Source organism: Rhinolophus sinicus, linkage group LG11 (assembly GCF_036562045.2).
Source record: "Rhinolophus sinicus isolate RSC01 linkage group LG11, ASM3656204v1, whole genome shotgun sequence".
Lineage (NCBI taxonomy): Eukaryota > Metazoa > Chordata > Mammalia > Chiroptera > Rhinolophidae > Rhinolophus > Rhinolophus sinicus.
In genome coordinates, this window is record NC_133760.1 from 23,206,086 (window position 1) to 23,223,708 (window position 17,623).

The following is a 17,623-nucleotide window of genomic DNA, read 5'->3' on the forward strand; positions in this document are numbered from 1 at the left end:
GAGCCATTCCAGCAGGCAACACTTCTCACCACCAGAGCCAGTCACCTAGAGCGAAGTTGATGACCTAGCGCTTCCACTCCACCTAAAGCGACGCCCGGAGACGTAGCCCCACCCCTCCCCGGAGGCACCGCCCATCCCATCGGCTGCGCAGCCCGCCCCGGTCACTCCCTCCGCACTGGTCCCCGCCCCTCGACCGCTGTCCCTTCCCGGTTTAAAGCGGTTCCGCTTGCCCACGCCCCTCCTGCGCGTCGCCCAATCCGAGTCGCGCCCCCTCGCACGCTGCCGTATCAGGCCCGCCCCGCCCGGGGCCCGCCCCTGCGCCCGGGCGCAGCCAGCTCGCTCCAGTCCAGGGCCGCCCCCGCCCCCGCCCCGCCTCGACCCCGACTGAGCTGTGGCCGAGGAGGTGCACCACGACCCTCTGCACTCGGGCGAACATGGCGCTGCGATCGGCGCGGAGCGTGCGGGCAGCGGCCTGCAGCCTGCGCGCCGCCTCGGTGCCCGTCTTGCCCTGCGCGCCACGGCCCTGGGGCCTGAGGGTGGGAGCCGTCCGGACGCTGCGCACCGGCCCCAACTTGCTCTCGGGTAAGCGCGGGCGGGCACGTGGGGCGAGCAGAACGGCCTCGGGGCGTGGGGAGCTGGGACGCCTCCCTCCTGGCCTTGATCTTTACCTCAAGTCCTCGCTGCCTCTCGCCTCGGGTCAAGCGAGGCGACTCCTGCGCACGCTTGTTATTGCTGGGATCACTAGTTCCTTGGCTGCTGCTCCCCTCTCAAAGTGGCGTGGACGACACCGCAGCCTTTGTCCAGCGGCTGAGAGAGTAGGAGGGGGGAGGAGGCCTGGAGCACACGCGCTGTCGCCGAGTCCCCGCTCGTTCTGGCGGGAGCGTCATCCGCTCGCTGCTGGAGAACTCGGCAAGCGTAGCTAAGCTCCTTCGTGACCTTAGGTTAGCTCGCATTTGTGGGCATCGTGGACCCTAAAAGTGGAGACAAATAATAGGCTTTAGTTTGCTCCACGGACCATCATTGATAACTCTGAAGTAAAATTAAGGCAAGAGCACTTATTGAAATTAAAGCCCAGGGTCTAGATTTTTACTAGCTAAAGCGAGCAAAACTTTGAAGACCCAGTCATTTCCTAAGAACAGTAAGATAAAGTCTTCTGGACTTTTTACAGAAGATGTTCTGCTCAAGTGTATGTTGAGTCGTGGATGTGTGTTAGGGTTACAGTGAGGCCCCATTTCCATGGACTTGAAGTAACCGGGGGACCTGCCCGTAAATGTCTTGGCGGTCTGTGCTCCTTCAGCAGTTATCTCGGCGGAAAAACCGTTTTCTTAACACATTTTTTGCGGGAAACGAGTAAACTCGTCATATCGCCTCTAGTTGGAACCGGCAAAAATTTTGCAAAGTAAATAAATAGAGACCTCTTTTTAAACTAAAACACTTAAAGTTTCATAGAAAAATATCAAACAGATCGAAAGATATGAATATTTTACGGAAAGTCTAATTTTGGCGAGAAAATGTAAAAAAAAAAAAAAAGCCCCGCCTTACGCGATTTTGGCGGGAAAATGCCCGCTTACAAATTAACATCGTGGGCAAATACTGAGACACTAACCAACTGCACCACTAAGAACTCGGGCTGTGGTCTCATCAAGTTTATTGTTTTAGAAACCTGTTTGAGCCTGGAAGAGTTGATAAATTTATTTATTTCAAAGTCTGATCCAAAGATGCTCATTCCCCCACCCCGTTATTATAACCCCTCAGCTATGTTGATGCCACATATCAGTACATTACCAATTTGAATATAAAGGAAAAGCATTTCTCAGATGAGATTGAATTTCAAATCTACGTTTTTTGATTATTCAGTGTTTGACTATTTGTTAGGTTTTTGCATTTTCAAACAGTTATCTAGTTAAATATTGCCCTAAATATCAATACCCAAGATCTGGATGAACACCTAGGTTTTTAAAAACAGAAACCCGAGTTCCAATTTTGGTTACTTACATTTTTTATGAACTGTGTGATCTTGGTAGAGTCACTTAACTTCTCAGTCTATTTCCCTCCTCAGAAAAATGGAAATGGTAATCCTACCTCACAGTTGTTGGATGAAATGGTATAATGTAACTGTTACATATAGCCTGACACATAGTATTGACAAATGTTACTTGTTATTAAACATTAGTGTATAGAATCAAATAAACAAATGGTTGACCAATATTAATATATTTTATCTGACTAATGATTTTGAAAGAAGTTCAAAATTTTTCACAAGTTACTCAAAATGCCTAATTTTCTGAGGTCAAAAGCTGTTCCTCAAGGCTCAGTAAGAAAGTAATCATTTACCCAATCTCCTGTCCACTTTTTTCCTGTTGGGCCAAGGGTTACCGGAGAATTATCCTGATCATTGTCTTTAGCCTAAATAGCATGGCCTAGTAAAGAGACTCAATGGACTTTGAAGTCATCTGGCCCTCGGTATAGTAACGTTGCTGCTTCTTCCTCTAAACTTGCTCAGTCGCTAAATTGAATGTGAGAGTGATCTTACTCCTAAGATTATCTTTACAATTAGGAAGATGGCAAGGCCAAAATCAGGACAATAGTCTAAGAAGTCACATATTTTATAGTTCCCCAGCCCTTACTTTAAAAGATATATTAGATTAAAACTGCCAGTTCTAGAGTTTTAAGGGCATGAGAGAACTGAGTGTCGTAGACAACTATGTGTACTAGATATTTTTCTCAGAATCCCCTTAAATTAAAAAAAAAATTACTTCAACTTTTAAGTGCTTACTCTATGCCAAGCATTGTTTAGAACTGGGAATACAAATATAAGCTCTGCTTTTGCTTACTTTGTACTTATTGTCTACTTCCTGGGGAAAACTGACAAACAGGCTTTATTTGTAGCACGTTCAGTACTGTGAGTGTTTGGGGGTCAGGGTGGGAAGAGGCTGAATGGCTCAGGAGCCCAGAGTTGGAGGGCTGGACCAGGCTTCTGTCAGGAAGGAGCTTCTTAGGTGAGATAGGAAATAGTTAAGAAAAGGCAAACAGCGTTAGAGTGTTGCAGTCAGAACACCAAGTACAAACCTTAACCTTTTTATGAAAAGATCAGATTGACTTGTAGCATTCAGTTATTTGAAGTGGGATGAAGCAAAGCAAATTTCCTTTGTGTCAGGCTTTGCAACTTCTTCCACTGATGAGTAAGAAATTAAAGTTTTTTACTGATTAGGGGAAAAGAAAGTAATAAGCTATACTCTACGTTCTGTTGCGTATCAGATCTCTGTAACAAAGTAGTTTAATGCTGTTTTAAGTACAACTATCTTTTGGGTAAGGGGAAGCGTGAACTAGCAAGTCGTACTTTAAAGCGGTATTGGAATTACTGAACCATTTTCCTATTAACTTCTGATGCATTATGTTCAGAAAAATACTTCACTTTGGAATGTAATATCTATTTAAGAAGATAGCATATGCTTTTTAAAAACTTACTTATGCCTTAAAGCAAGTATTTTTAACATTAAATCTTAAGTTTTTTTTCACATCTCTTGAACTTTGGTCAGTCTTTCTCCCAGGAATCCTTGAATAGTTCGATCATGTCTTTGAGGAGAAGAAGCTCATAAAGCCAAGGGCTAATCTGTCCAATGAATGTTCGGCAGAGCTTGACTTTCCACCAGTTTTAATGCCTTAGCTGAGGTGACTGTTTAGTTCTGATCTTATAGTTTGCTTCTTTAAATGATGGTAGCATATTTCTTCCAGGGCAGGCTTGAAATCCATTAAAGGAGAATTTTAAGAACTTCATTGAAGTTATAATTGTTCCAGGTCAATTTTATGTAAGATTTCATTTTATAACCAAGTTGCAGTGAAGCTCTGTTAGGTCAACTCTACTAAAGAGGCCCATTATTATTTTTTAAGTTAAATAATTTATGAGCAGCAGCCTCTGTGCTCCTCCCCAAATTGATCACTCCAAGTCTGTCTTCAGAGGGACAGACTGTTTTGCAAGACAGACTAGTAGTAGACAAGTATACGTATTTGAAATGTCCTCCAAAATTGTGTGTGTACGATTTAGACTAAATAATGTTAGAGCAAATAATCAAATCCCCAGAAGATGCACAGGGTATTCACATCAATCCATCTTTGTCTAAGTGATACATACCACTGTTGAGAAGGTGTGCCATCTTTTCACATGATCTGTTTTTTTCCTGGGCAGTGTACTACTGAAAAGCAATGTCACTAAGTCAAACACAAATACTGGGAAAGTTTTGCCTTTTCACAGCATTGATACGAAAAATGCTTTTTAAGAAATGATGATACTGCTTTTCTGAAATATTGGTCTTCTATTTTAGTGCGTAAATTCACAGAGAAACATGAATGGATAACAACAGAAAATGGTATTGGAACAGTGGGAATCAGCAATTTTGCACAGGTATTGGATTGTCTCAAAATAGTTAAAAGAGTGCTCTCACCTAAATTGGATTGTCTCTACCTTTTAAAATTTGTTTATTCTGCCCTTAGTATTTTGGGCCCGTAGAAAAATATCAATCATAAGTTAAATAAGTAAAACATAATTTAGTTAGGGCAGTATTTTAAGAGACATTGAAAGGTTAACATTTAAAACTAAAAGTAGGAAAATCTTATTCAAGAAAGAAATATGTTTGTTTCGTATTGGGGCAGTTAAGCAGAAAAAGAGCAAGCAAACGTGTTGACGGTGTTTTGTAGATACAGAGATATACACATAACTAGGGGGACATGAAGAGGAGGGAAAACCTAGATTGGTACAAATTACACAGAGGGAAAACTTTTATTTAGCCTGTCTTTCTCTCTCTTAATTCCCGTGCCCACTCATCCCATATTTGAGATATTGTGTAAAAGAAAACAAGCCAAATAGCACAGGTCAGTGATTTTCAACTTGATCTGTGTGGAGGGTGAGGCAGGAGGGGGAAAGGGGATGTAACTGATGGAAGTATATAGTATTCTTGAGAAATGTTGGAATATCAGGTATTGAGAGTCAATCACAACTGTATCTTCATTGACATATCTGTGTACCTACTGAAACCCAGTAGAGGGTGCTTTGTGAAATACTGTTTAAGTGTTGTCCTCACCGCCTAGAGTTTATCTATGAGGGTCATTACCTACATGGAAAATGACATGCAAAACATTACATGATGGGTAACCTGAGTGGTATAAGGGGTGTTAACCCACTCACCTGATGGAGAAATCACTTCTTATTGGAGTCAAGGCCTTCAGGGAGTACAAGGCATGAGGACTATGATTTACAGAATCGATGGATTTCAGCAAATGCAGTAGGAGAAGTGGACTAAGTAAAACTGCAGAGGTGAAAAAGCAGTGTGTTTGATCTCAAAGGAGACAGTAATCTTTTGGGGGATATATGGTTTGTAACGGGGGTCACTACTGCTTGTGGGAAATCCAGCTGGTGGCCAGTTTCTTTGCAGGTCTTAATCTACGAATACTTTTGTGTTTTAAAGGGTAAGAAAAAAAAATATGTGGCCCATTAAGTGTAAAATGTGTACTACTATCTGAATTATGGGGGGTTTGGGTTTGGCTTGTTCCTATTTTTCAGGAGGTTTAATTTGATTTCTTAGAGGTTTGTGTTTTTTGGTATTTTGTTTTTCTTTTTAGGAAGCTTTGGGAGATGTTGTTTACTGTAGTTTGCCTGAAGTTGGGACAAAATTGAACAAACAAGGTGAGTGTTTTTCTCATCTTGGTATGTGTCATGATTCACGCCATGAATTTTCTTTACCTTGAATAACTTGTTTGCACCCTGGATCAATTAGAGTGCTTTTTACTCAAGTAACAGAAAACTCAAAAGTAGATTAAACAATAGCAATTTATATCTTATACAACAGTCTGGACATAGGTGAATATGGGATTGGCTGTGTGGCTCAGTGAAAGTCATCAAAAACACAACCTCTTGTGGTAGTTTTTCTGCCTGTGTCAGAGGTCACAAAACGGCAACAAAATCTGAAAGCAGCACATTCTCAAATGACAATATCCAAAAGTAGGAAGAGAAGGACAGGCTCTCTTTTTTATCTCATTAGCCAGATTTGGGTTATATTGCCACCCAGGGATGATAGCGAGGAGAATACTGAGCATATTTAGATGCCATAATGGAAGGCAGGAAGAAGTAGAGGAAAAGGGCTCTGAGCACCCTCGCTCCCCATTCCACACACTTACATTGATGCAGCGTAATATAGCTGAGGTCTATTAAGTTTAAAAACTAAAATCTGCTTTTCTTTGGATGCATTAAAGAATATCAGGAAAGAAAATGAGCTTAGAAGGATCTGAACCTGGTTTTAAATGTTGGCCCCACAATATATCAGCTGTGTGATTTGGGGGAAAATGCTTACTCTACATCTTATGTTAGGATAATAATGGTACCTACTTACTTCATAGTTGTAATGATTAAATGTAATATAGCATAATGTCTGGCATAAGATTAGTGCTTGATAAATGTTATCCAGTACTACCACATATAGTATTCATGGGTTCCTTGACGTATATAAGACAGACCTACAGAATTTAACTACGTTCTAAATATCTTTGACAGTACTGGCCATGTCTTTTTCTGTTTAAACTTTCCCCATCATTTATCTTGTTTGAACTTTTTTCTGCTTCCTAGCTCTCAATAGTCTAGTTGATCATTATAGTATAAGGTCACATCCCTCTTTGCAGAAACCATTTCTGACGTCATAATAAAACTCTTGTTGTGATTGATAATCTTTGTCCATTTTTTTCTGTACATCAAAGCACAGTTCTTATTTTATTTTCTCACATTGTTTTATTTACTGTGTACCTACTCTGCTACTCTCAAGCAGGAGACCATAGCTTTCTGAACATCTCTTTACAGTGAGCAGCAGGAAACTTTTTGTGCTTAAAAAATTCTATTAATGTAAATATGTTGGGTAATATCCCTGAACTAATGAATGCATTCTTTAAACTTTCTGCTAAGTTTTTTTTTTTTAAATTGATACATCCAGTGAAAATCCATGGATCTTAAGAGTACAATCCAATGAGTTTTGACAAACATATACTGTGTAAACCTTCCCAAGCAAAACCCTTCTCAGTAGACCACCTCTTATCTGATTTCTGTCCTTGGTGTTCCCGGAGCCTGCTCCGTGAGCACAATTCAAGTGTTATCTCCTTTACAACAACCCTGTGGGGCAGATGTTAATCACTTTATTTTATGGTTCAGGACAGTAAGACACAGAAGTTTAGCAAGTTGTGCAAGGGTACAAAGCTATCCTTTTTCATTTAAAAGGAATCACACAGTATGTATGATGTCTCTTTTTTCCAATGTCATAAATTAGAAACTCATTCATGTTGTGATCAGTTCTTTTTTTATTGCTGAATAGTGTCCCATTGTATGAATATAACACATTTTTATCCTTTCTCTTGTTGATGGATTTTTGTTTAAAATCTAGTTTGGGCCTATTATGAATAAAGCTACTATAAACCTTTGTATAAGTCTTTTGTGAACGTATGTCTTCATTTCTCTTGGGTAAGTATATATATGTAGGAGTGGAATTTCTGTAGTGTATATATTTAACTTTATAAGAAACTGCCAAGCAGTTTTCCAAAGTGGTTGTTCTATTTTACACTCTCACCAACAGTATGAGTCTCAGGCACTGCAGATCTATCTCCCTGTGGTTTTAATTTGCATTTCCCTAGTGACAAATTATTGTTGAGAACCTTTCTATGTACTTTTTGCCACTCACATCGTTTTGTGTGTGTGAAGTCTCTACTCAAGCCATATACCAAATTTTTTATTTGGGTTGTCTTTTTACTATTGATTTGTAGGCATTCTTTATATATTCTAGATACAACTCCTTTTTCAGATATATATTTTGTCATAGCTTGTCATAACTTTTCATTTTCTTAAGTACAAGCTATTAATGTTTTAAATTATGTATAGAACATTGTGTCTTCTCTAAGAAGTCTTTGTCTATCTCCATATATAGTTCCCAAATTACTGTGTTTCCCTGAAAATAAGACCTAGCCGGACAATCAGCTCTAATGCGTCTTTTGGAGCAAAAATTAATATAAGACCCGGTATTAAATTATTATATTATACCCGGTCTTATATTAATTTTTGCTCCAAAAGACGCATTAGAGCTGATTGTCTGACTAGGTCTTATTTTCGTGGAAATGGGGTATATATACTACCAGTGCCACATGATACTGTGGGGTATTTTAAATTTTGAACATCTTTTGGCCACCACACAAACTCGTAGGTCACTATAGTTAACAGTTTCAATATTAGATCTCATTATATTACTTTGGGTAATATATCTTTGAAGCAAATACTTCATGAAAATCAGTGTGGAACATCAAATAAGGCAATGGTTGATATTCAGTCTTCTGATTTCCTGGTGTAGTACTTGTACAGTATGCAACAGACAAATTTTCCTTTCAATTTATGTGTATTAGTCTTTCAGACAGCTACTCAGTTGTTAGAATGTAAAAACTTCTAATGAGTTTGGACCTAACCTCTTAATAAATTAAACTGTTAGGTATTTGTTTTAGTCTAGGGATCACCATAAAAAGTTACTGACAAACTAAGGGCACTATGAATGGAATAGAGAAAGCTTGAGCAACTCTGGTCTTTATCAAGTTCAGAAAGGTATTCTTCCATGTTTTCTCCTTATAACATTCATACAGTTTTAGCTTTTGTGTTTAGTTGGGGTTTATTAAATCCACTGATTCTAATAGTTGTGTATATTCCTTTGGATCTTCTATGTAAACAATAATGTAATCTGTAAAGAGTGTTCTTTAATCTTTATGCATTTTATTTCTTTTCCTTGCTTTAATGCTGGCCAGGTCCCTCAATATGTTGAATATAAGTGGTGAGAATAGGAGAAAGCATTTAACATTTCATCACCAGGCATGATAGATGTATAGCTGTGAGGTTTTTCATAGATGCCCATTATCAGATGAGGTGATTACTCTCTGTCTATATGTAGTTTACTGAGAGATGTGTCACTCATGGATGTTGAATTCTGTCAAATTCATTGTCTCCATCTATTGACATAATTGTAGCGGTTTTCTTCATTCTGTTAATGTGATGAAAAAGATTGATTTATTTGGAATGTTCAACCAAGCTTTTATTCCTAGTAGTCATGATGCAAAAAATTATCTTTTAAAAAATATTGCTGGATTTGATTTAATTTTCGCATTATGTTCATGATGGATATTGATTGGTCTTTTCTCATAATGCCTTTGTCAAATTTTGGAATAAGTGATATTGGCCTCATAGGATAAATTTGGAAATGTCCCTACCTCTCTTTTTCTGAAAATGTGCTAGATTAATACTATTTCACTGAATGTTTTATAGAACTAACCAGTGAAATCTGAGCCAGAAATTTTTTATGGTAAGGTTTTTGATACAGATTTAACTTCTTTAATAGAGATAAGGTTATTCATATCTTATGTTATCTTACATTGGCTTTTTTTTTTTTTTTTTTTGAGGAATTTTTCCATTTCATGTGAAATTCAGCATAAAGATGCTCATTCTTACTATCCGTTTCCATTATCCACTTTTTATTATCCTTTTATATTCATAGGATCTGTATTGAGGATCCCTTTTTTATTCCTTCCTTGTGGTAATTTGTGTTTTTTCTTTTTTGAATCAGACTTGCTAGCTTTTTATCAATTTCATTGATCTTTTGAAACAACCAAATTTTTTCTGTTTATTTTCTCTATTTTTCATTTCATTATTTCTGCTCATATTTTTATTGTTTTCTGCCTTTAGCTTACTTAAATTTAATTTCTTATTTATCCAGCTTCTTAAGGTGGAAACTTGGTTTTGCTGGGTTTTGTAAGTACTTTTTTACTTGAATTTTTTACTCATACTGTAAAACACTCTTTCCCGTGTGGGTGGCGGCTATAATCTAGTTTCATTCTTTTAGCATAGCCAGGATACTTGAGTCAGCCTTGTGCACGAATGGTATGGGGATCATTCAGAGACCTGGATAGAGCTTATACACAGAATTTGGGATTTTCCTTTTAGTCTCTCTCCTTCTTGGGATTTCCCACTTTACTTCCCAGTAGCTATAGTGGCCCCAAATTCTTGTCTCCTGGTTATCGAAGCCAGTAAGACTGAGATTTTCTTTTGAGAATTTGGGTGCCCCACACTACACAGATTGGTGCCTCTCCTCAGGCTAAAAGCCATTAAAAGAAATAAGCAGTATTGTCCTTCTTTCAAGTGTTGCCTCCTTTCCTTAAACTGACAGTTTTGTTCATTTTCCAGTGTTTTTAGAATCCAGGTCAGTGATTTTAAGATACTCTTTTTTAAGTAAAAGCAAAACTAAAAGATTAATTTGCTTCTAAGTATTATTTTAGCGATATCCCAAAAATTTTGGTATGTTGCATTCTTATTATCAGTTTAGACCGTTTGATATTGTCCTATAGGTGATTAAAGCTCACTTTTCAGCCTTTGTTTTTTTTTTTAACTCTGTTCTTTAGATAGGTTAATTTTACATGATCTTTTTTCATGTTCACTGATTCTTCTATTGTGTCCAGTTTGCTGTTCATGCCATCCAGTGATTTTTTAAATTTTAGATATTATACTTTCCAGTTGTAGAAATGTCCATTTTAAAATCTCCATTTCTTTGTAAATATTCCCCCATATGAAGTCTTTCAATATATTTATAATAGCTACTTTAAGTTTCTCTAGTAATTCTATCAGGTGGGACTGTGGGTCCTTCGGGGATCTCTCTGTTGACTACGTTTTCTCTTCACCGTGGCTCCTTTCTAGAATTTCAACCCCCATTTTCCAACCACCTTGGCAGCCCCACATTCCACCTTCTGACCCCTCAAATAAGACTGTTTTTCACTTGTGGTCTTGTTACACTTTGCTCTTTGGATGGGGTGGTGTTACCAGGATACAAATTGAATAAATGAAGATCTCACCCAGTTTGGGTCCCTTTTTTCAAGCATTGTCTCCCCTTCTGGTCACTCTCCAGAGCCTTCATACAATTGTATTTGTGTGTGTGCGCGTTTTGTTGAGTGTTTATAACTTCTATCGATAGGAAGGTTGGTCTGAGGTACTTCACCAGTACTGGAATCTTCTAAAATGTTCATTTTGTTTTTTCTGAGCCTCAGTAAATTGAGAGAATGTTGAGTTTCACTGAACTCAGGCACATCTGGTATTCAGGTACATCACCATTTGTTTACTCTGTTTAGAACAGGTAAGTCCACTTTATTGAGAATATTTATACCCTTCTCATAGGTGATATATAAGCATGACAAAACCTGTGTTTTATTTTTAATTAAGGACATTTAGAATTTTTTATCATGACTGTATTAGAAGTGACCATTTTTCCACATTTTGTATTTTCAGGTCATTAACTTTTGACATTTAATATTTTCTTTCACTTTTTCAATTTAGATGAGTTTGGTGCTTTGGAAAGTGTGAAAGCTGCTAGTGAACTCTACTCTCCTCTATCAGGAGAAGTAACTGAAATTAATGAAGCTCTTGCAGAAAACCCAGGACTTGTCAACAAATCTTGTTATGAAGATGGTAAGTTGTTAGAAATTTTTCAAAGGATTACTGCTGTAGTTAACACTTAGCCTAGAGTTTAAGGCCAGAGTTAGCTGTGACTTCATTCTTTTGCACTTCTTGGTACTAAATGTTCTGCTTTAAAAAAGGAAAACACACATTAGCCAAATATCTAGTTATGTTTAAGATCTCTGTTGATGTGGGTGGATGGTGAGCACGATGCTCTTAACAAGGTTGCTGGTTCTATCCCCGCATGGGCCACTGTGAGCTGCGTCCTCCACAACTAGATTGAAACAACTAATTGACTTAGAGCTGATGGGTCCTGGAAAAACACACTTAAAATAAATAAAAGTTTTTTTAAAAAAAGATCTCTGTTGATAAAAGCACTGCCTTATTTATAGGGTTCTTAGAATCATAGTTGTAGACTCATTGTAAACACTTCCAAAGTATTTACCTCTTCAAACATAAGGATCTATATTGTGTGATGCAGGTGGTAATAGAATACTTATTTCATTAATTTTCAGTTTTCTCACATTTTCATCTTGACAGTAACCCAGTGAGGTAGGCCAGTAGGAATTTTGTAGATGAACTGAGGCCCCAAAGGATTTATCTGTTAAGGTCACACATCCAATAAATGGCAAGATTGGGATTAGGTTGTAGTACTCTGTTGCCTGTCACCTAGCCCTTCTGACTAATGTCTTTCACATCTGTAGTTACAGTGTTGAGTTCTGTTGTTAAGAAAGATATACCTGGTCTTACATATTTGGATCCCTGTGTAAAGTCTTCAGTGTCCTATGTTGATGCTTATTACAACCTAAGAGTTCTTCATCCGTTATGGTGGAATCTGTTGTAGCTGTAATCTTGTCAATTGTGATATGCAGGATACTAATTTCATTCTTAAAGCTAAAATGTGAAGCTCCTTAAACAATGAGTCGTTGTAGTTAAAGAGTATTACATTAATTTTGAGGCACTAAAGAATTTATGTTACATTTTGAATGAACTTGACTTTTACTCTTGAAAATGGTCATCTGGAATATAAGACACTTTGTTTGGTTGCAGGTTGGCTGATCAAGATGGCGCTGAGTAATCCCTCAGAACTAGAGGGGCTGATGAGTGAAGAAGCCTACGAGAAGTACATAAAGTCTATTGAGGAGTGAGAATCGAACTCCTTGAATAAAGCTGTGTGAAACAACTTAATCTAGCATAGTTGTCTTAAATTAGTGGTGGATAGAAGATTTAAAATAGCAACCTTTAGTAACACCAATGGAAAAGAAACTACAATGTTTCTGGAAGAAAATACCCTTTAACTTTCCAATGATTGCAGATAAACACAATATACATCTTCACAACACCCTATGATATTTTTAGGCTAGGCTACAGTTACAATGTTCAGCATTCCTGAAATTATTTGAGGTAAAATTCAGTTATAAAATTTGTGTAATTCAACAATAACACACCTTAAGCCCTACATAATATTATAACTTGCTTACACCCATCTCTGGATTTGGGTCAGAATACTTAATGATCTTTACATTTGAAGTAACTGGCAGTGGAGAAAAGCTTTTGTTAGTTGTTACAATGTCAGATGATGAACAATTCTGTCTTAATTTTGCAATATACTGCGTTTGCTGGTGCTATTTTTATACAGTGAAGCAACAGCCTTGCAGGAGAACAAAGTTTAATAATAAAACATTCAATTTCTTTATTAATCACGTTTTTTGTTTTGCTGTTAACATTTCATTTAGTGACTCTGCTAATATTTGTGAAGATGCTAATTTTAACTTATGGAAAGTTTTTTAAAAAGAAATTTAAGCCGTAACAATGAAAGGTTCCAAGAAAATGTTTCCTTTTAGTCATAAATCTGGTTTTTCTTAAACAAAAATCTAATTGCCCAATAATATTAAGTACTTTTTTGATCATCTTAAATATCATGAAAAAGAAACCACTGACATTATTTTTCTATCATGCTAAGTTAGGAGAGAGAAGAGGAAAAACAAGGGATGGTGGAAGTTTGATCAGTATAGCACATGGCATCCTTAAGAAAGTTAAACCACATTTAGGTTTCCACTTAATGGGAACAGAAGTAAAACTTTATGAGCTCAGACACTGACTTAGTGAATATGTTTTTTTAGTTTAAACATATTTAGAGTGCAAAATGGTATTTTAATTAAGCCAACTGTAGTATGCTGATATTTTGAGGGGAATATTATATACACATATAAATATATATGCACACACAGCAGACAAACTCCTCTATCATTATTCCAGTTACAGGAAAAGGAAAGTATTCAGAGACTACTATCTTCTGACGGTGAACAAACAGCAAATATGAGAACCTAGAGAAAGTAGGTAGGTAAATAAGTAAATCTTTCCTGCTCCTCAGCAGAAAGAAACCATTCTTTCCAAGACTGCCAATGGCCATATCACTGCTGAGCTGTATCTTTGCACCATTATCAAAAAAGTATCCAAGGTATACTGGATGATTGTCTCCCTATTTGTGTAATTATTATTCAGGTTAATTAATTTGACTGCGTTGGAAATAGAAAAGGGTGAGTAATAATTACACAGATATACTCTTCTGTTTTGAAGGTACTCTCATTACCTTCTTTGATCTTCACAACAATAACCATTTCACAGATAAGAAAGGTGATGGAGAGGATAAGAGATTAAAAGCTGGGACGTCATGGTTAGGATTTTCATATTTCCTGATTTACTTTTCATCAGTTCCTTAGCAAATATTACTATAAAAAATACTTAAATGAGAATCTTGGAGGGGGAAGGATGAATGTTCCACAGTGTAAGTACATCAATGATTGTAGTTTGAAAGAAACGGGCAATTTTTTATTCTGTCATTCTTTTCCAAAGACACTTGCTCTTATAACCACTCTGGGTTTTTTCCAAGAGCAGACTATTAGGGCAACTTTCTCTTTTACTATTCAGAATGTAGAGCCAATTCAACCCTCATTTCTATTATAGTGCTGTCAAAAATAAAAGGCGTTGAATGACCCTCCAAATGGACTAAATCAACAATTCATCAGACCTCATATTCCTTTTGAATGAATAGAGCAGCTTAATAAAGGTTTTGAATAATGCTTTCTAATAATTAAAACTCAAGAAATGGAACAGGTTACCCTGGAAGTGTTAAACGAATTTTTGGGGGCCAGCCTGGTGGCTTAGGTGGAGCACCGTGCTCCTAACACCGAGGTCGCTGGTTCAATTCCCACATGGGCCAGTGGGCTGTGCCCTGTACAGCTAAGATTGTGAACAACGGCTCTCCCTGGAGCAGGGCTGCCATGAGCAGCTGCCATGTGCTGCCAGGAGTGGCCAGAAGCATTGGAAGGCTCTCTGCATAGGCATGATAGTATGAAAATGAGGCTGGTGTTTCAGATCAACTCTCAGCAAATTAAAATTTCTGAAGTTTCCCAATTTTTCTGGGGTTGCTATTACCCACCTTCAGTTTTAAAAAATGCTAACTGCCCTCATTACTGCTCAGCAATCACTATTGAGACCTAATCTCACATCTGCCTTCTTCAGAGAGGGCCCTCACTGTACATCAAGATCAAATTATTTTTCTTCCCTACAACATGGTTTTACTACTGACCATCTACCCTCACCAGTCTTTTCCGTTTTAAATAGACTATTTTTTAGAGATTAGGTTAAAAGTTGAGCACAACGTACTTTGCACGTACTCTCCCGACCCCATCTTTCTGTTTTTGAAACATCCTTTTGCCAACTCTGAGATTTTGTTGTACCAGAACTGCTGATATCTTGATTCAGTCTATACTGGCTTTTTCTAAACATGACTAGCCAAACACAGTTGTCTCTTAATGTTTCTACTCAATCATGCTATCGGGCTTCTACCTGCTAGACTTCAATAGTGATTACTAGCCTGTTTAAAACATGTAGGACACAATTAGTGTGAAAGAAATCAGTTACCAGATCTTTCAACTTCCATACGTACTTATGAGAATATACTTTTAATCAAGTTTAATTAACAGTTATTTAGTAAATCTTAGTTAAGATTTGGGGATACTTCCCACAAACTGAGAAAGTAACTTTAATGACTGGGTAAGTAATCCTGCTGGTCAGATGGTATCAAATTTTCTATTTTCAACAGAACTGAAGGAGGACCTAAGCAAACTGATAGATCATTCAACTTTGTTGTTGATCACTATGTGATTTCTAGTGTGCAAAGAAACACTGCTATAACAAAACCTCTTTCAATGTGCATCTTCATGTGAACAAGATATCCCAGCTTACATCTATAAAAAAAATGGAATAAAATTGGGGCTGAATCTGTCTCATTCTAATAATATGTAGTATTTACCCATAGATACATGGAATATATTCCTCTCTTCCCAACTGATTAGGAATAAAGGTAATTCTCAATCTGGAAAAAAGTTGAACTGTTTTAGTTTTATGGTCTTAAAATTTTTTTTTTTAATTTTATTTTCAAATTATATCCATTTGTTGCAGAAAAATGACAGTACCATAAAAGTCTCTGACCATAAATGTATGTTAGAATAAAATTTTGTGGAGAAAGCAGAATAAATACAATTATGAATTTAAGGAGAAAAAGCAAAAGAGAAACTTCCATCTTTTAAGTTTATTCATGTATTTAAAAAAATTTTTTATTGGGGAACAGTGTGTTTCTCCAGGGCCCAACAGCTCCAAGTCGTTCTTCAATCTAGTTGTAGAGGGTGAAGCTCAGCTCCAAATCCAGTCACCGTTTTCAATCTTTAGTTGCAGGGGGTACGGCCCACCTTCCCATGTGGGAATTGAACCAGTCTCTTGTTGAGAGCTCACGCTCTAACCAACTGAGCCACCTGGCCAACCCTATTCATGTATTTTTAAATAGATGTTAATGGATATCAAACTGCCACTAAGATTTCTTTCAGGACTTAAAAGAATAATGTAACATTTTAAAATGCAAATATTTATGATACTCTGGAGATCACATCCTTTGCTACTGTTTAAATTTAGGATTAAAATTTTTAAAGTTTTAATACGCACACACAAAAATGCGATGAGGTATTGTTTTATGTACATTTATTTTTAGAAACATGCAGGCATACTATTCCACGTTGTGAAAGACAAAGGATCCAAATATGTGTATTTTAGGTAAAGAAAATTATACCTTAAAAAAAGTCATATTCTAGAAAAGTACTTTGTTCTAACATCTTAGAACAATGTAATATATTTATATTATATAAAAGTCTTTCCACGCACTTATTTAAAGGCTAATTAATACTGCACTGTACGAAGCAGTGATATCTTTCCAAACTCCTTATAATCACAATGATATATTCTAATATTTTTCTACAGCAGAAATACACTTCTAAAACCAGAAAGCGTAAGGGCTTTGGAATCAGACCTGAGTTGGGTCCAGGCTCTACCACCTAATGCCTGACCTGTGGCATATGTTCCCATCCCTGCTACACCTGGAGATGCTCAAAAGTAACCGGCACCAAAAGTGGGAGGGCAGGAAGGGGTAGCCTTGCACTGTCTTCAAAGAGTTACTCAGTTGATTTAAGGACGCGAGGCTACATTTCTTCATTTGTATAACACGCCAATACCCACTTCACAGAGTTGTACTGCTACACAAGCTCCATAAAAGCTAGTTGATACCACCAGCGGATTCAAACTATTACAGGACTGCCCAGCCACGTAAGCAGGCGCCGAAAGTTAAACAACAATGGATCCTACTAGTATGAAGCTTTTGGCCTGCGTCACCTTAGCACCGTCGTTCTCATGGGGAAGGGGCGATATGGGGACAGCTGGCAAAGCTGGGGACATTTTTAGGTGGCGTCTCGTAGGTGGAGGCCAGGGATGCTACTAACTATCCTGCAATGCGCACGGGGCACTCCCTCAGAATCATCCTCCGTCCCCAGGACAACAGAGTGTAGGGTGAGAGGCCCGGTGTCTGAGGGAAAGCTGGTCCAAAGGGTCCTCCCTCTCTAACTCCAGGGTCCCGCCGGCAAACAACCCCTACTTTATTTCCCCGAACGGGGCTTAAGGCTACACAGTACCTGGTAACGCAGCCTCCGGTGCTTGCAGCCGGCCACGAGCTCCTCAAACGCACTGGAAGGTGGGCGGCCACGCAGACCCTGCAGTCAGCACACGTCCACC

General features: G+C 37.9%; 1 protein-coding gene across 1 annotated transcript; it reads left to right on the forward strand.

The window, feature by feature from the left end:
- The first annotated feature begins 283 nt into the window (after positions 1 to 283).
- Positions 284 to 12,691, forward strand: GCSH (glycine cleavage system protein H). The gene is made up of 5 exons (XM_019711119.2): positions 284 to 582; positions 4,323 to 4,402; positions 5,617 to 5,680; positions 11,384 to 11,515; positions 12,554 to 12,691. The coding sequence occupies exons 1-5, from the start codon at positions 435 to 437 to the stop codon at positions 12,649 to 12,651; spliced, it is 522 nt and encodes a 173-aa protein (XP_019566678.1). The 5' UTR covers positions 284 to 434; the 3' UTR covers positions 12,652 to 12,691.
- Positions 12,692 to 17,623: the final 4,932 nt, after the last annotated feature.